The following is a 20,001-nucleotide window of genomic DNA, read 5'->3' on the forward strand; positions in this document are numbered from 1 at the left end:
CTAATCAAAATACCACTACATCTAATGCCCACTTAACACCTCCTGTTTCTGTCAATTTTGGTTTCAACAAGTATTCAACAGCAATGCAGTTTTCAAGAGCTTACAAATCATATTGACTTGAACTCCCATAAAACCTATAGTACTGGGACGAAGAAGAGGAGAAAGGAGTTAACGTGGAGCGGAAATGACATTAAGCTAAATGTGAAGACTAGTTGTTGTGATGAAGATCAATTGTGTGAGGCATTGAAAAATTGTGTGCTTTTTAGAAACAGATATGGCAGAAGTAGGAGAGAAGGAGGGTGCAGAGCAAGCAGAGCGGAAAGCGGCACAGACAGCAGAAGCAACCAGGAAGCACATTTACCCAAAGAGACTGCGAAGGGTGTTGCTGCTGCTTCGGTGGGACCGCTTGAGGGACAACAGCCACGGTGAGGCTGTTGGGGACACTGTCCATAGAAAATCTTTACATTTCACTGACACACAAATGTGGAGCCAACACTGGAACCGAGTGAGGGTCAGCGAAGCTGGGGAAGCTTTCCAGGGACTGTAGCTTTGCCGCTGCAGCATACCACGGTCCAGAGACGTCAGCAAACACAGGCAAGTCTGCCATTGAGTATTGAGAACCGCGGGGCATGTAGACAGGCATTCAGACAAATAAATAAACCATTTAAATACTGATTAAGTAAAGTAAAGAGATAGAACTTATACAAGTCTTCATGTCAAAGAAAGAAATGTGGGGAAAGCTGGAGTAAATGTGACGCTCAGCAAATGAACATTAAGGAAGGAGTTGAAGGGCAAACATTGTACACATCTCCTTATATGGGAAGTCAAGTTGTGGGAAATTGGAACAAGCATTGCCAATGAAGGAAGCCAGTCTCCATATATGAGATGTTTGTTTGTTTATTGATTTGATAATGCGCACCAAGCCCTTGGGCAGCTGGGTGCAGCAGTACAGGAATTCTCGAAGCATAGTTACAATGCCTGTTACAATTTAGTACAAACATGTAGTTACACTGTGAAATACATAAGATAATACATAAAACAGTACAGCCATTTGATATAATGTGGATACAGTGAGTGAGGTGCAATAGATATTGGCTATTCCTAGAGCATGGAAGGGGCATACCGGATAAAAGTCAGACTAGCAGGACATAGGTTAGTAAGAGCCTATGGTTACAGCTATGAGTAGGAAGATAAGTAAGTCACCGTAGTGCTGTCAGGTGCGTTGACAAGGTTGTCAGAGTGAAGAGGTTAAAGGTCTTTAGAGCGAAGCCATTTGAGGGCATTGGTTCTGAATCTAGTGTATGGTAAGGGGCGTCTAAGGTCAATAGGGAGTGTATTCCATGTTTGAGCAGCTTTAACTGGGAAGCTGGTTCCTCCCGCCGTGGTAAGTTTAAATCTGGGGATGTCGAGCAGGAAGGTATTGGCAGATCTCAGAGGTCGGGAGGTGAATTTCCTGGTGATTTTTTCCGATAGGTAGGGGGGTGCTAGAGTGTTAAGACATTTAGAGGTGAGAGATATAGTTTTGAGGAGGATTCTGTCCTTTATTTTTAGCCAATGGGCCTCTTCCCTGAATTTAGAGATGTGCTCTCTATGAGGGATGTTCAGAGCTGCTCTTAGAGCGTTGTTTTGCAATCTTTGGAGTTTGTCAGTGACATACTTGTTGGCTCCTGAGTACAGGGCATTGCAGTAGTCTAGTCTAGACATGATAAGAGCATTGGCCAGGGTGATGCAACTGGCATTGGATAGGAATGGTCTGGCAGCTCGGATCAATTTACAGGTGTAGGCGGTAGTGGAGGAGAGGGAGCTAACTTGCCTTTTTAGGTTAATAGAGGAGTCCAGGTAGAATCCTAGAGTTTTGACCTCAGGCATAACCTTAATGATATTGTTGTCAATGTTGAAAGATATATAGTTTGGGGTTCGTTTTTTTAAGTTGGAGTCAGATCCGGATAGTAGGATCTCAGTTTTGTTGTCATTCAGGCAGAGGCTGTGGGTTGCCATCCATGCCTGAATGAGGATGTATATTTTATCCACCAAGGCCAGGTCTTCTTCATAATTGGGGTATGAGGATCTGGGTATCATCTGTGTAATTAGTGTAGGTGACACCCAATCTATCCAACTTGTCAAATAGTGGCTTGGTGAAGATGTAACACATGGTGGGTGATACACAGGATCCCTGTGGGACTCCACATGTTATTTGCATAGGATCAGCGCAAGAGGAAGTAGAGAAGACTCTCATAGTCCGGTTGGCTAAAAAGGATTGAACCCAAGCTATGCCTTCTCCTGTGAAGTTGGCAGCGAGTCTTAGGTGGCTACATAGAACTGCATGGTCCACCAAGTCAAAAGCTGCTGACAAGTCCAGCAGTAGTAGCTGGGCGGTTTTGCCATTGTCTTTTAGCTCCTCAGTTTTAGTCTTAAGGTCTAGCAGGGCTGTTTCGGTGCATGGAGAGGGCGGAATCCTGATTATCGTGAGCCTAGCAAATGTTTTGTTTCTAGGTGGTCCTGAATTTGTAGGTAGGCTACTCTGTCAATAATTTTGAGTAGGAAGGGTACAGTGGTGATGGGTCTATAGTTAGTGGGTATTGAAGGGTCAAGAGGTTGTTTTTTCAGTAAAGGGAGGCCCCAGGATTCTTTCAAGTTGGTAGGAACAGTGTTTGATTTAAAGGAGGAGTTGATAAGCTTTGGGATGAAAGGGCCTAAGTCTCTGGCCGCATCCTTTATTATTTGCGCTGTGCATCTGTCACCCTTGCAATTGGAAGGTTTCAGGGAGAGAATGACCTTTTCAGTATCGACAATTGAGATCGATTTGAAGCTAAATGGTGTAATAGTATTATGCTCAGTGGACGATGCTAGTAGTTGGTCAGTGATGGGCAGAGAGTCTTTTTTTTAAAAGTTATTTTAAGTTGGAGGGAGGATATTTTATTTGATAAGGCGTTCTGTATATTCGTACACCATATCTTGTCCTTTGGGACAGTGTCAGCTGGTTGTATGGGGGATTCCATTTCACGGAGAATGGAGAAGAATTCTTTCGTGTTTGATTGGGCAATAAAAACAATACTTTTTTTGTGTTGATGATTTCTTTCTTATAATGTTTAGATAGTTGGGCTAATTTGGCTTTATTGTTGTCACTAGGTGAGTTGCGCCAGATAGTTTGTAACTTTCTTTTCTGTTTTCTTAGTTCATTAAGTTGGGGGGTGAACCAGGCATTTAAATGCGCTTCCTGTTTACTTTTGCGCAGTTTAGTAGGGGCAATGATGTCTAGTGCTTTGGTCATGGCAGAGTTAAAGGTGTCCACTAGGGTGCCAAGATCATTGTTATTCTCCAGGCCATTAATGGTGGAGAGGAGGAGCGGGATGAGTTTTTCAGCAGTGATATCTTTTTTTTACTTCTGGTAGGTAAGGGGGGTATCATGCTGATAGTTTTGGGGGAGAGGAGATCAAGTGAGGCAGTGAAGTTGATTGAGTAGTGGTCTGTCCACGGTTGTGGGACAATGTCGGTGATGGTAATGTTGCAATTAAGTCAGATACCCAATCGAGAGTTCTGCCCTTAATGTGGGTAGGTAAGAGGACTTTTTGGGTAAGCCCGTGGTCATTGAGTAAGGCTGTTATTGAGTGGGCGTGCTTATTGTCTGGGTCGTTAAAGCCAATGTTAAAGTCACCCATCAGTAAGGTTTGGAAGTGGTTTTGCATGTTGTTCGCTATGAGGCTGTTGAGGTCCTCTTCCAAGGTTCCTAGTGGTCCTGGGTTGCCTGTAAATCAGGTGGATGGTCAGCGTACGGTTGTTGGAAAGCATCCATTTAGCTGTGAGTATTTCACAGGATGAGCAGGAAGGCGAGTTGGCAAGTCTAATAGGTAAGGTATTTTTATAGATGATGGCTAAGCCACCGCCTTTAGCTTTTGGTCTATCTGCTCTAAGTATATGGTGACTGTCAGGTACAGCTAACATCAAAGTAGGTCCTGCCGCCTCGTGAAGCATGGTCTCTGTGATGGCAAGTAGGTCCAGGCTGCCATTACTTAGTATGTCAGAAATTTCAGGGGCATGGGCTACCATAGATCTGCTGTTGATGAGAGACCCAGTTAATGTCAAGGTGCTCTTAGGGATAGGATTATGTGAGGGTTTGATTAAATGTTTACCTTGATTAGGGTGCTTCTTTGTGTGAGATTGGGTAGGCACCAGATGTCCATATGGGGGAAGCTGGAAAAATGAGTACCTGCAGCTAAAGGAATAAAAACAGTGAAGAGGTACTACTGTGTTATGCTAAGAAGGAACAAGAACATTGTGGAAAGTCCTGGTGAAAGAGACCATCAGGCAGTCAATCATATTGGGAAAAGCTCCCTGGCACTGGAGTATACCAGGGGATCTGCAAGACCAGTAGAGAAGAGAATGTTGTGAGAAGTCCATTTGGGGAAAACGATCTGGCAGTTGGTCCTCTTGGGAAAAGATACCTGGCAGGAGATTACATCAGGCAATCTACCAAGCCCAGAGGAGGGGAGGGGGATTCCGGCAGGAGAGGACACCAGAAAATCCATATTGAATTGGATGAACGAAATAGACAGTGTGAAAAGGTTCCTGGCAGGATAGTATACCAGGAAGCCATCTGTGATATTTTTCTTTTTTCTTTATTTTGTATTGTGAATGTTTAAGAAAAAGGTAAACCTTACATAATACAATACAAAACATACATTCCTTCCTTCCAAAATCATTTGAATACATCCAAAAGTTCCTGTAGAAAGTGATACAGTGCAATAGTAGAAAGTGATACAGTGCAATAATCAATGAGACATTCTCCCCCACATGAATCTGGACCATAACAAATTCCTAGAGCATTCAGAATTGAAGCTTTCAAGTTCTTTTTAAAAAAAACCTTCTTCTAGATAAGTTGAAATATGGACAGTCCATGAACAAATGGCGCAGCGTTTCACACAATGTTAAAGGTATTTATATAGCGCACCGTCACCAATGGAATTGGTCCCCAGGCGCTCAGGCGGATTTGCAAACAAGGAGGTGGGGGTGGGTTAGTGGGGTGAAGAGAGTGTAGGAAAGTGAGAAGGTGGTGTCCTGTTGGCAGCTTCAGTTCGGTTTTCATTGTGCGCTGAGCTTGGGTGTGAATATTGGATCGATGTGAGTCCTCATGTGCTGTTGGTCCGATTTATGTGTCGATTGTTTGCTGTTGCAGTGTGGTGAAGGGCATGCATATTCCTATGCGAGAAGTGGTTGTGTGGGTTTTTGTGTGAGTCAAGTATGCAGAAATTTGAGCTTTGAGATTAGTGGGTTATATGTCTCTTAATCCTTGTAATTCTTGTTCTATGTATCCCGGTTGTCATACTGGGTAGGTATATTCCTTCTCTTTTCTTTCCTGACTGTCGAGTTTCTAGGGCGATGGCATTCCCAGCTATGTTATTTGAGCTTAGTACACCCGGTTGGGCGAGCATTATCCCCACTCCGATAGTGGTGCTGTATTTACATTTACCCGCTCCCTTCCTATCCATTTACTATTGGTGGTCCTTTGCTGCCTGTGATTACACTGTGGGCCAAGGTATTATTGATAGGTCATCCTTACCTTCCATTCTGATTGATCTGTGGTCGTTCTTTGGTATGATTCTAGGTTGTCTATCTTTCAATTGGTAAGTGTATATGTTGTAGATTGGTATATCCCTTACTTCTGTTGATGGCCGAAGGCTTAGGGAATAGGGGATAGGTTACCTCTCTCAGCATTGTTTCTGCTGTGTATTGCCCCTATAGGCATTCTTTTAGTTATGGGATGAAGAGCCAGGATTTGAGGAGTTTCCTGAATTGTAGGTGATCTCTTGTGTTACGTATGTTCTTTGGTAGTTTGTTGCAGGTTTTTGGTGGAATGTGAGAGAAAGAAGATCCTGCGAGTTTTCTTTTGATGTATGGTTTTGGTTTTAAACGGATGTCACTACTGGATCTGAGTGGCCTTGTTGTGCGATGTACATTTACCTTTCTTCTAAGGAACTCTGTGCCTTGGTCGTGGATTGCTCTGTTCGTTATGCACATTGATTTGAGCTTGATCTGCTGTTTGATGGGTAGCCAGTGCAGCGTTTTCAGCGCTGGTGTGATGTGTTCTCTTGGAGGCAGTTTAAGGGGCAGTCTGGCTGGTGTATTTTGTATGCGTTGGGAGTTGTTTTAGAAGTCGTTCAGGCATGCTTAGATATAAGCTATTGGCGTAGTCTAATCTGCACATGACGAGAGCGATGAGGTAATGATTTTGTTGGTAAAGGACAGGAATGGTAGGATCCTTTTTACCGCTCGCAGGAGAAAGAAGCATTTCTTGATTAGGGTGTTTACTTGTGACTCTAGATTAAGTTTGTTGTCCATCAGGACGCCTAGGTTTATTACAATCGACAATGGGGCTGGGGTTTCACCACGTTCTGTTGGCCAGGGGATGTAGTGGTTGTCTTCTCTGTTTTTTGTGATGATCATTATTATTTTTTTGCCTGGGTTGAGTTTGAGGTAGTTTGAGTTCATCCAGTTGTATATTTCATGAAGGCAATTCTCTAATGTTGAGTTTTCTTCTTGTGAGTATTGTATTTTATAGACTATTTGTGTGTCGTCAGTGTAGTTCTAACCGGTGAGGCCATGTCTTTCGATGATTTTAAATAGTTGAGACAGGTAGATGTTGAAGTCTGAAGTTGTGCAAAAACGACAAGTCATTAAAGTGCTATGTTCCGAATCTAAAACCCAGTGCTTTGTACGTTCCCTAGTTGGAAACTGATTTAATCTAAAACACATAAAAACAGACCTGGCTTTGTTACAAGGCAATTTATGTGAGAATTTTTCATATTCTGTATAGGATGAATAAGTCATATTGGATTCAATAGTTACCATCCAAACATACCTGAATAATTAACTTTTTGTCCCACCAGGTCGATTTATTCATACCTCCTCAGTTGACCCATTAGCAGGTTTTGCTTTGTCCTTTTATATGCTTCAACTGAAACAACTGTAGAACCTGCTAACATCCAACTCAGATCTACATACAAAGAATTGCCTGGAGGTTGAAAGAACTTTGCATAACTTGACAGTTGACGGCAGTTGAACCTTGCCTGGAGAGATGCAAGACATAGTTCATGGCGTATGATTGAGTTAGGCATAGATAACCAAAGTCCCAATATCTCTCCATAGTTTTCCCCGAATCCCATTCAGTATTTTTCCCAAGTTAATTAACGACACGTCGAGACCATACAATAGCACATGATCAATTTTCATTGTATAATATTGTACAATTGGAATAATAGAGAATTCTAGGCTTCAGATATTTCATTTGTAATATCAAAGATTGTCGTTTTTTGTCTAATGAGGATTTCCACATAGCAATCGAACCAGTATTCAAGAGACAATACCCAAGGTACCTCATACTGTAGACCATTTCTAAATGTACTGATCCCAGCTCTCAACACATATGGCCTCATTATGGGTCCGGCAGTAACCATGCCGGCAAAACCGGCAGGTAGCTGCCGGACCCGTAAACGGTATTACAACCCCGGCAGCTGGAAAGACAGGCGCCGGTAAAATGTTGTTCCCCATTCCCACAGAGTCCAATAGGGCTCTGTGGGAATGGGAACCACAGAAACACTGGCACCGGTAATAACGGTGCCGGTGCTTCTGTGAAACTGTGGGCGGGTGCTGGTCCGCCCAGCAGGTCAAACCTGCCAGGCAGGAGGGCACCCGCCTGGCAGAGTTGTACTTTACTGGTCGGGAAACAACTGTGCCAGTAAGCTTACCGGCACCGTTGTTTCCGGACCGGCAAGGTTGTAATCGGGCCCATAGTCTTAGGATTTAAAGCTTTAGTAAAAATTACAATTTTCGATTTTGCCCCATTTGGCTCTAAACTGTCCAGACAAGCATAGTTAAAAAAGAAATTGAAGTTTGTGCTGCAGTGCAAGTTTGTTCTATCAAAGAAAAGAAAATCATGTGCAAAAGCCAGCCAGTTTAATTTAAGTTGCCCCAATCTATTTGGATAAATAGAAGGAGACTGCAATAAAACATTAATATCGCTAACATGCAAATTAAAAAGAGTTGGGGCCAAAGTACATCCTTGCTTTAGGCCCAAAGCTGTGTATCCATTCTGGAAAGTGAGCCTTCTCGAGTAAGTCACACTTTCAGCAAGGTATTTTTATGCAGGAATGCACAAGTTGGACCAATTTTTGTGGAATATTACATTTAAAAAGCTTAATCCACAACTTGTTTCGAATCACACAGTCAAATGCATTAGTCATGTCTAGAGATGCCATATAAATAGGTCCCTTAGTATTTTGTTTGGCATCATATAAAAGATGGGCTAAAACTGTAGCGTTAAGAGCCGTACCCATACTTTTTCTAAAGCCCACTTGAGACCTTGAAAGGAGCAATGTTTGAGAAATGGCAAAATGATGATCTCGCAATAAAAGTATTGCAAAAACCTTACTTATAGAATCAGTAAGGGCAATGGGCCTGTTGTTGGACGGATTAAGGGCATCGCCTTTTTTTAAAATAGGGATTATAATGAACCGTCAATGTGGGCAGAATATGTGTCTCAAAAATAGAATCGAATAAAGGTTTCAAGATACTCAACCACAAAAGAGGATATTTTTTATGAACACAAGGAGGTATACCATCAGGGCCCGCCGCCCGAGAAGTATTGACTTTACCAAGAGCCCAAAGTATATCATCTATCTTCCATGGACATTGGCCAAGGCTCACTCGACCCGCAGTTGGATCCTCTGTATCTTTAAACCACTCTGGCAGTGAGTATTTCTTCCCATAAAGCCCAACCCATGCAGGTTCTGTAACAGAGGTATCAAAAGAATTCCCTGCCTTACTGTTTACTAAGATTATCCAACATAAGTTAATTATCTTTAAGATAAAGATCCATCCTCAATGATTTAGTTAGATTCTTATGAGTTTAGCAAATCTTATTCTTGCATATCTGATAGTCCTGTCCTTGACTTCCTAGCCTTATAAGATCACACAGTCCCTTTCGCATGACCCTTTTAGAATTCCTTAATTTCTCATTGTATACATGTGTTAACTTTTTATTTAGAGGGCCAGATTGTCTTGAACTAATAACTGTTAGACTTCCCTTAATAATATTGTACAATTCATTTATTTGATCCTCGGCCAAAAAGTAGACATCGACCAAGAGACCGGCACTCGGAGCCTCCTCTGCAAGTAGGTGGTTGAATTTGCCCTCCAGTCTGCTATTCCATTTAATACTCAAGCCCCCCCCCTTTCGAGGTCCAAACAAGAAAGTGCAGGTTTCAGCTCATAAGCAAAGTGAGCTAGTCCTAAAGTAAAAGAGAATCAGGTGATTACCCAACCCAGGATCATGATATGAAAGGGGATCTATAAATGGCCTGAGATCGTCAGTAGTAAAAATGTAGTTTATTCTAGAAGAGCATTGTCCCCTATGCCAGGCATAAGTAGGATAATTCACAGTATCATCACAATTAACTCTTGAAAATTCCCAGCTAGCCAAGAAATTATCCCATATGTATTTATTTATTTATTGGTCACTTGTTAGGTGCTTATACAATTAGCAAAACTGTTTCAAAGTGCCCACAGGGCAAACAGGAAGGGGGCAGGGAGGTAGACAATGAATTCCAGCAATGATAAATAATTAAATGAAAGTGCAAACAAATAGTGAGAATAAGGGAGGGGGAGACGAACCTACTATGCCTTGTGAGTGTTCAGAACGTGCAAGTGCAGAGGGGAAGGGATGAGCGAGAAGTGCTTTAATGCTCCTGGAGAAGTGCTCAGGGTAAGTGCTAAGAGAAGAAGAACTTAAGTGCAACCACCCATGGGTAGAGTGAGCCCAAGTAAGTGCAGCAGAAAGACAGCATCTGGGATAAGAGATGTGGGGTGTCAAGGCCCTGAGGAAACATAATGGCCCTGCACATCAGTCACGCTGCCGTATATCATACCCCTACCAAGGTTAAGTTGAGAGGCTAAAGGGATAGAGTTGGCAGCATTCCATTCTGCTCCCACCTTACAATCAGCATTGAAGTCCCTCCCCAACCAAAATTGAATGGGGCTGTCCGTTGACCAGCCAGTCACGAAAAGGATTCACCAGGCAGGTCTGGAACTCCCCAATTCTAAACCTGGCAGGATTCCAATATATATTGACCAGCAAGAGATTAGAGCACACATCGTTATTGGTGAAACTAACAGCCAACACCCCTTCAGATGAGTGAACCACTGACCATCATATGTTCAAGTTGGAATCAATAGCAGTAATAAGGCCACCACTAGGTCATCCCAAAATTGATCGAGTAGCAGGACTAGAAAACGTCCAATACCCCCACACTTCAAAATGTGTGGTGCACATAGTTTCCTGAATCAACAAAACATCCATCCCTTTACAAAAAGGGGACTCCTTTAAGAATAGGCCGAAATTAGCACGTCCAAACATTCCATGACATAATTCATAGGTTAGAAAGCTAGGGCTGGTTCAGGCATTGTCTAAGCCCAGCAAAGGTCTTAAGAGCAGATTCGATCCACGACCAATCCTGCCCATTCTGCCTAATACCAGATAATAATGTTGCAGGTAAAGCACTGTTGGAGACTGAATCATTCGTAGTTGGTACTACACCACCCATTTGTTTTCAGCCCCTGTGAATCTAGAGGTAAATACAACTTACCCATCTCAGGTGATTCAATAGAGACCAAATCATAACTCAGGGTTTGTAGGTTAGGCCTGTATTCCCAAACCATATTTGCCACCATCATTGAGTGAAAATAACACACGAGCGGGTGGTTGTTTTGTAAGGGAAGAGTGATCAGATCAATATCATCATTTGTAAGCAATCTCAATTGTGGAATTTCCCTAAAAATAAAAAGGAGCTTTGACCTGTTAATGCAAAATTTCTCAGCAGAAAGACGTCCCAAAGACTAACCCATAATATTCGAGTTATATCTCTCCACTCACAGGCAAATGACCCTTTTGTGTCTCACTCTCACACACCTCAGCACTCTGTCACCACAGAGTCAGGTGGTTGCAACCCCACAGCAGTTGAATCTGTCGTAGATTGTTACTATAAAATATTCAGGATTACGGAACCACCCATTCTCATTGGACAACCCTCTACAGTCTTTTTTCTGATGATTCTATTACCTGGTAATAAGAAGGAAGTCATCTTGGATTGAAGGTTCTTGGTCAGTCTAGTACCGGGCCCTAGGGGCAGTAGGTGCAGACTCCTATTCTGAGACCACCGACCCCACCAGTAGAGCGGGGCAAGGGTCAGTGCCCATGTCCCGCATAAAGGAGGGGCCCCTAGGGGACAGCACTTTTCTTCACACCCCTGATTATGGGGGATATCAGGGTCTTCTTATTAGCCACCTCACTAGCCCTAAGGGTCAGCCCCTGCACCGGTTGATCATTTCCCTTAGCTCCCGACCTCACAACATCCCCATCAGCCTGTGAGTTAATATCTATAGTGTCTTCCACAGCCAGCAAACCTTGAAGCCCTTTTAGCGAGGAATGTCTCCCATTCAGTCTCGGTGCTGGCATATTTTAGTTTTCTCTTTTTTTGCTTCAATGACCCTTCTTCCTCTTAGTGGTTTGTTTACTACTAGTAGGACACTCACATAAACCCAGTAAGACAGGCTCACTGACATTGTATCTCACTACATCCAATGGGGGAGATAACTGCGGGGACATACTCAGTCGTTCAATATAATACTGGGGGAGTATTCAGGACTTGGCTGATCAGTATAAGGTCCTGATTAGCATGGTGACCTTGGCGTGGTTGTAAACTTAGATCATGTGGCGTTACAATTGCTTCCTGAGCCATAAGGTCAATGTCCCATTGCTGCCCCAAGTGCAAATCCTTAATCTCCATTATAGGATTGGATACATTGACCCCAAATGACAATTTCTCCAAAAGCCCTGCATTACATTCGAATTTGTTGAAATTCTCAACAACATCATTAATTTTATTCTATAAACGAAGCATTGACTCTAATACCAGATGCAAAGCTGAAATAGAGGTCGGTCCCAAAGAATCAACTTTAGGCAGGATATCTGACTGCCTTCTCAGATGTATATTTTTGGGTGTGAAGACATTTTTGTTTGAAAGATTGGGCCTAGTAAGAACTTCCTTGATCCCCTCTGTCAACACCAAAGGGAAACAGTGCTTAGCTCCCAGCTCTGTCACTGCTGATTTGGTATTATTAGTGACTTCCATTGCATTACACAATTTGATAAACAACTCATCCAGGATTACAGCACCATCCAATGGAAAGGAGCCAGCCACAAGATCTATTCCCAAATGTGCTGCAGCGGGATCCTGTAAGTGAGCTGACTCAGATGTGACCGTAAACTGATCCTCTTGAGGGGAGGACAAAACACATTTTGAGTGACTGTTAGGATTCAGGACCTGCGCATATGTTACCACTTGCACCGGCAGAGCAGAACCCCCCCCCGCCCAGAATCATTTCCTGATCGTAGTTGCCATTTGTAGACTTAGTACCCCCTACACTGGAGTCAATGGTCAAAGACTCCAAGACTGATACCCCATTATTTTCGGGAATTGGAACCTGCTGTAGAATCGTCTTTTTGCATCCCATTGATTCGGTGAGTCTCGGGAGGATAGCTCAGGGGCAACATGCTCGCCTTGGAAGAAAGACGACACGGAGCACCACAGGTTCGATCCCCAGGTCCGCGCTTAGAAACCTCTGGTTATTAGGCGCCTTATAAATAACCTTTCATATCATATCATATAATTCAATAAGTGCATGGCTTACTGAAGCAGGATTCATAACCCGCACCTTGTTGCGGAGTTCAGTCAGCATGTTCTAAAGAGATTGATTAATATCACACAAGCAGCAACTTTCTTGGAGTAAAATAACCCTTTTTTTGAAAGGGGGAGATCAAAGGCCAATGACCCACAGTCTCTCCCGTCCTTACTAGCAGAAAACAAAGACACACAGTCCAAACAATAATTTTCTTAACTGCCAAGGACGTAGTTGGTTATATTTACAAGAATATCAAAGGCCAATGGCCCACAGTCTCTCCCATCGTAATGCACCAAAAGAAATGCAGAATCCAAACGGTGTCAAAACTCCTCCCCACCACAGCGGGCGAGGAAGGTTGACGGCTTCACCTACTAACACCTCCGAACACTGCTAACACTTGTGCACACATTACTCACTCTTTTTATTTATTTTTTTAAATCCAAGGAAGGGTCATTGTCACTGTCTGGGGCCTCTGAGTCCATCAGAGACTGCTGTGACTGCCCTCCCCTTAGCAATCCACTTCACAAGCCATGTGCGCGCAATGCGCTGGAAGTCAGCTTTTAGGAACCACAGGAGTCCTTGCAGCCTGCCGAGTAACCAGGCAAACACAATCCAACCTGGAAAATGCAAGCGTCTCCTGCCGAGACTGCCCTCCACTTCACAAGCCACCTGTAATAATTACAACAGAGAAGACACTTTGCCATCTTTTAAAAAACCACTGCGTTAGGAAAAGATACACTTTGTCATCTTTGGAACATCATTTCCTGGAAAATACATTTTTCATCAGTTTTAGGAAACTATTGTATGAAAGAGACATTTCTACTATACTTGGAAAACCATTGTTTAAACAGAACATTTTCAACTTTCTACTTGAAACAGTCTAGGGGAAGGGAATTAACCCCTGGATACAAGGATTGTTTTTTTGAACTTAGACATTTAGGTTTTACACACGTTTTCCTGGATTTGAGACAAAGATCTTTACCTTGCACCTTTTGATATTATTCATTTCTAGTGTGAGGGTCAGATACGTTTTGGACACAAGGGCAATTTGTTTTTGGACGACGAGACACAGACTGATCCCTAGTTTTGATTTCATAGATAGGGTAGCTCTTCTTAGGATAGGGACAGAGAGGCCCTTATCCAAACCCTTTTATGTTAATAAAATGTCTAATGTTGAGAACATTACCACTTTGTGCCTATCTCTCATTTTTGACCCCTCACGAAGACAGAAAACTTGAGCAGTTGACCAGTCACCTCACAAGGTCCCCACACACATACACCATAAGGACTAAGGGAGTCTTCCATGAGGGCGGGGTCAGGGTGTGGCAAGTATAATGAGGACAGACCATGGGCAGGGACTAACCAACTCTAAGTCCTATGTCAGAACTGCAAGCCAACCCCAGAGTTTCCTTGGGCTAGAGGGAGGTTGGAAGGCGGGTTGAAGGCACAATAAAAGGAAAGTACTGTCACACAAAGCTATGAGAGTTTGGTGAGAGAGAAAACAAGGAGAAGGATTATGCTGAAAGTGAGAAGCAGATTCATTTGTAAGGGCTGGAGAAGGGCAAAGGAGGCACCCAGGACTAAGGAGGAGAAAGTGACTTGAAGGAGAACAGAGGTTTGTTTGGGAGAAGAAGGAATGAGATACAGAAACCCTGAAGGCTGCACAGAGAGAGACAATGAGGACAGGAGGAGAGACACCCAGGAAAGATGAAAGAGGGAAACCCAGGAAGTAGAGAAAATAAAGCTCTACAGGGTCATGAGAGAGAAGGTCAGCGACAGCAGGACAAAGGAGAAGTGTAAGCAAAGGTAAGAGAACCTGAGAAAGAGTAGATGATTATGTATTGGAGGAGAGAAGTGCGTCAGGGAGTGGTAGAAGTGCAAAAGAAGACAATTAGATAACAGAGACAGCTAGGAAGGGGGCACTGAGGAGAAAGGGGAGGGACTGGAGGACAAACTAACAGCAAACTTTGGAAGAGGAGACAGTAAGGGTAGCATGGGCAACCTGTGAGTCACTTTTCTCTCCCTTGGGCTGTCAGGTAAAAGGACCCAAACATGGAGACTGTTGAATACAAAATGCACTTTTTGGTTTATTTATCACACCTCAGGGAAGTCATGCTGCTATTTTCCTGGCTATTTGTTTGCTTGCCTAATTCAATCCGAGGAGAAGCCATCCTGCTATTTGTCACTGGTTTCAACCTGAAGAGATGTCATTCTGTTAGTTGAGCCCGTTAGTTCCATATAATAAAAACTTTCCTTTGAACTGTCACTTGTGTCTATACGTCTCACTGATCCCAGCTCAGCTTTGTAACATCCCTTGACATGTGGCGGAAGGGGGCTTTCCAGAAGGAACTTATTGGGTCCACTTGGAAGAACTGTCAACCACACTGTTTTTCTGCAGCCAGGTTCTTCTGAAGGAATTGTTCGATGTTCGGGTCATTCGCAGTCAGGATCCTCAGTGTGCACAAATGGAGCAAGCAGATGGCCAGCACCAGTCAGGGTTGGGGCAGCAGAAATGCAGGTCTAAGAGATCCAATAACTTGTGGTCTAGAAATCAGCTGTGGTGGTCTCTTCATTAAGAGCGAGCAGCCTGGAGACCATAGCGGAGACGTGCTGGAGCTGTGGCAATTTGAAGACTGGTTAAGTCAGGCTGTGCACATTTCCAGTGGCATATAGTTGAAGGACGTGACTACAAAAACAGGCCTACATGTAAGGAGGTTTTCTTCCGAATGTGGCAAACATGGAGGAGCAGTTTATTTTATTTTGAGGTTCAAAGCCCCAAGGGGAAGAGGCTGATGGAAGGAAAGTGCCAGGTCCCAGGATCAAGTCTAGCTGGAGATGCTGAACCCTACTAACGCACTTTGAGTGTCCCACTTGCCACCCTAATTCTTCAATGACATTCACGTCATACTGGGGGGCGGGGGTAGTGGATAAAGTAAACCTCAAGTAGAGTAGAACTCTCCTTCAGCCTGCTTGAATCATGATGAACACCCGCAAAACATGTACATATACATATATATATATACACACACACACACACAACGTTAGACTGTTACTTGTAACAAATCACAGGCTATCCTCATTACTCCCTTACTTAATACTTCCCATTTTCTAGATTTCTATATGCTACTTTTATGACGCCCTGTCTCAATGTATGCTGTACATTCTCGCTGGTCCTATTCTCTAACCCGTGCATGCAGCAATCTCTACCTCCTATCTGCGTAAACGGGAGTCCTCCCAACCCACACAACAATTACTCTGGAAATAACTAAAAGCTCTCCCGTAAATTTGTAGCTCAAGGCTTTTCACTGCTTCACACAATCTCAGCTCTTATACGTTTGTGCATCCACTTCTTATGCGCAGAATAGTACAGTCAATTTACATTCTCAGAAGTTAAACAGCAAATCAGAATGCAATAAGTGGAAAATTCCCACCAATAGTTTTCCTGTAGTCTTAATTTAGGCTCTTTTCTGATTTCAAATTACTCTTCCAGCTCCCTTTTTGTTTCTTAACTGTTCTCATGCAGGAACCCCTAAACCAGAGACCTGTTTGTTCAGGAACTGCAGATGAAAGGCAGTTAAGAATGTTTCAAACCTTCCAAACAGCTTGAGAAGAAAATATTGACAAATCTTTCTTCAGATGATCTTCCTCCATTTTGAAAATGGACAGACATTTTCCTAATGGTGCATCAGATTAAGGAAAAGCTGTTCCAAACACCAACACTTTCACCAGCCACACAGCCATTTCTCCTGATCCTTCCTTCAAAAACCTCCTAAATGAGAAGCATCCACCCACTCCATGAACCACCATTCGCCTCCTGTTCACAGTGGAACACACACATCGAGGGGTCATCTTATGTTATTTTTTAAATAATAGAAAACACAAATCATTGAGCATGTCCTCCTGTTCCCTGCAGTGTCTCTCTGGCTCAGGTGACAGACAGGCGGATGGCATCCCAAAACTCCCAGGCTGGTTTCCGGCAACTGCGTGAGTGGAAGATGGTTCTCGCTCGGGTTATCCTGCTACATTCTCCATGTGACTGATTGCTCTGCATTCATTCAGATCTATCATGTATGTTTTGGTTACAGGAGCATTCAGAACTTGTGGGAGCATTTCATAAGGGGGCAGAGTCTGTACTGTATATGGAAAATTAAAAACTGGGTTCCTTAAAGGGACCATACCATCTAAACGCTAAGTGGACTCCTGAAGAGGGGATCTTCCTGATGCCACCCACTACCCCAGCATCCCGCAGCCAGTGGCGGTGACTGGCCCATTTGGTCACCCCACTAGTCACCCCAAGGGCCAGGCAGCAAACTTCATCACACTATGTAGGCTGTAAAATAAGCAAAACCAGTTTATCGCATCTTTTAGAAAAATGAAAAAAATAATAGTGATTAAGTACTTCCTTCTATATTAGCAAAGTGGTTTTACACTGGGGTCCCTGAGGCAAATAGTAATAGGTAGGGTGTCAGTATTCAACCAAAGTCACTGGCAGTAGATTATTGCTACTGGTAGTTTATGAACTACTGGAGACTACGATGTTCGCAGCTATTGCTTTAAAAATGTGTATTTGCTAATGCATGTTAGTTTACTTCAGAAAATCCACTTCAAATGTATTTATATATATTTACCTGTTCCAGTTGGGTCTGGTTTCCTATCTGGCTTAATTCCTCTCATCACACAAATACTTTCCATTACCAGTTTCACAAGGTTTGGTGGGTTCTGCATTGCTTTAACCACTGAAATATCAGCAGGTTTTAAAGTATCAAGAGCTGATAGTGCGGCTTCTAATGCTGGCATGGCTTCTGCAAGATCCCCTTCACATTCATCCTAAAGGAAAATACATACAAACATGCTCACTATGTGTAAAGTTACAGCCTTTTCATAACCAAACATTCTTAATCAATTAAAAACAAAATGATAATGTAATCACTATATACATCATTTGAATGCATAGGAACTAAGAACAATAACTATCAGCTGTACCGTGAGTATCATGCGCTAATCTAGCACTCTTTCTTTTGCTCTAAGTCTTTCTCCATGCTCTCTTTCATAGTCTATCTGTGGGCAATAGTTGTGTTCTCAGGTGACCTCTCTCTGACATTGTGATTTGGTACACACTCACTGTCTTCCTTTGTTTATGCAATCTGTTGATTCCTCTTCCAATGTTTCAATGCAGCCCAGCTCTGTCTCTATCTACCTCTCCCCCGTTAGTAAAATTCTGCAAGCTTTCCCTGTCAGTATGATCTGGTTTCCTCTCTCCTAACCACGTTCTCCCTCTCTTTCTAACTCCCCCCTCTTTCTCCCTCCCTCCCTCTGTACCTCCCTCTCACTCGGTCTCTCGTTGTCCTTCTTTCACTATGTGTGCCCCTCCCTCGTCTTCTCTGTCAGGTTAAAAGGGTCACACAGATTACTTGGTCACTCAGGTCATTATTTAGTTGGTGATTGATGGTGTATAGGTTAAATAAAACTTGTAAAACAATTCATGTAAAAGGCCTTAATTTGTTTAGGAGCAGGAGACGTTCCCAAGCCAAGATAGTTGAGGAGCTTCTGGACAATGATTGATGGAAGATCAGCTTGTCAACGTTCTAAACTACCTTTCACCATTGACATCAGACAGAAACGGAAACGTTCTATTTTGTTACTCTCATTCAAGTAGGCCATACAATTCAAGATGGAGGGAGCAGAGAGAAGCAAGAAACAGGTTTGGTGACATTCTGTGGAGCAGCTGCAGTGCTACGGTGGGAGCGCAGCATTATCATTTGTTTCCAAGAATACCTAGGTCTCCAAATTGCTTGCAGGCGTTTAGATCGAATCATTTGTTTGTGAGGCTGTGTTTCGCTTAGACTGTAATTATTTGTACATACAGAGGAACTTGTAAATATTTGTACATACCGAGTGAGGAAGTATACATTGCTGTGCTGCCATAGGACAAAAGAAATACAAAGAGACAGTGTATAGGAATTGCACAAGTGCGCACAGTGAAGTGACTGAACTGGGAAGCTGAGAATTAATTAAATGTATTGCCGTGGAATAGACACTTGAAATAAGGAATAATGGCCCTCAATATAAGGGGGCCGGTGCAGAATTAACGTGTTGATATAACCAAATAGCGGAATTTAAGCAAAGAATATTATATTATTTAAAGGAACTATAACTTGAGAAAATACTAGTTGAAAAGGAGACATTTATGTATGTAAGTTATAGTTTTCTGAATTTTAATCCACACTTCACCCCAGCTTCCTATACACCATTTTATCTCAGCTAGATGCAGATGGGAACACAGGTAAAGAAGGGAAGAATGTGGAACCCTAGATTGGGAGGAGCAGGGAGATAATATCACTTACCTTTATGTTTATTTTCTCTGTCCTCTGCGGATCTTCATTTTAAAAGTCCAAAGCAAAGAAGTCTGTGTTTTTTATTTTATCCACTTCCCCTTTCCTTCTGGGGTGTTTCCGGCTCAACTTTAGAATAGCTTCAATTGTTTGCGAGACGTCTTAGTGGGTCTGCGGGGGGTTAGCAGCTTTGTGGAAACAAGAGAAGGCCGGGATGTCACACTCTCCCTCTCTCTCCGTCTCCATCTAACTTTCTCTCTCTCCCATGTGTGCGACTCTTTCTCTCTCCCCTATTTCTCTTGTTCTCTCGCTGCACTATTTCTCCCTATAACTCTCCTGCACTCTCTCCTGGTGTGTTCTTCACAAGTGCACATTGCCTTGGTGCTCACAGAAGAAACATATCATTGGTTTTAATGTAAGAGTGACCCTTTTCCGGGAAGGAAATATATTTTGAGAGTCTAAGCAAATTAAGCTATTAAATGAAGGCATTATTTTATTGTACTTACTTTGTGAACTGGCTCTTTTTAAAAGTGTACAATGCTATTTCCTAATGATCAAATCCAGTATATATTGTAGTAATAATAAGAATGTTACACTTGTCTTACTGAGGAAAGCACATTATGACACGTTAGAATACCCATAAACATTATTTTCTATTGTGCTCCTTCAAAGTTCACATATAAGAGAGGGGAAGGGGACAAATAGCACCAAGAAGGGTTCCTGATCAATAGAAGTGTTATTCTAGCAGCTCTTAAGGGAACTAGAGAAGTATTTGCACAACCGAGCAATTTGCCTTTAATCCATCTGTAATTGTTGGCCCTCTGGTCATCTGGAAAGACTTGCCATCTTTAGAGGCCAAAGAAATTCCAAAAGCTGGAACATTATGAGACGGGGAAAGAAATGCCAGAAATCCAGAAAACAGCCATTCTCTGTGCCA

General features: G+C 42.8%; 1 protein-coding gene across 1 annotated transcript in view; it reads right to left on the minus strand.

Annotated features, from left to right (window-relative positions):
* DNAH3 (dynein axonemal heavy chain 3) overlaps positions 1–20,001 on the minus strand; it is a 1,861,430-nt gene that overhangs the window by 606,099 nt on the left and 1,235,330 nt on the right. Inside the window, exon 51 of the mRNA XM_069647670.1 lies at positions 17,361–17,559. Within this exon, the coding sequence (XP_069503771.1) occupies positions 17,361–17,559 (199 nt within the window). The remainder of the gene's footprint in view (positions 1–17,360; positions 17,560–20,001) is intronic.

The sequence above is a fragment of the Ambystoma mexicanum genome, chromosome 2q (assembly GCF_040938575.1).
Source record: "Ambystoma mexicanum isolate Mex_15411 chromosome 2q, UKY_AmexF1_1, whole genome shotgun sequence".
NCBI lineage: Eukaryota > Metazoa > Chordata > Amphibia > Caudata > Ambystomatidae > Ambystoma > Ambystoma mexicanum.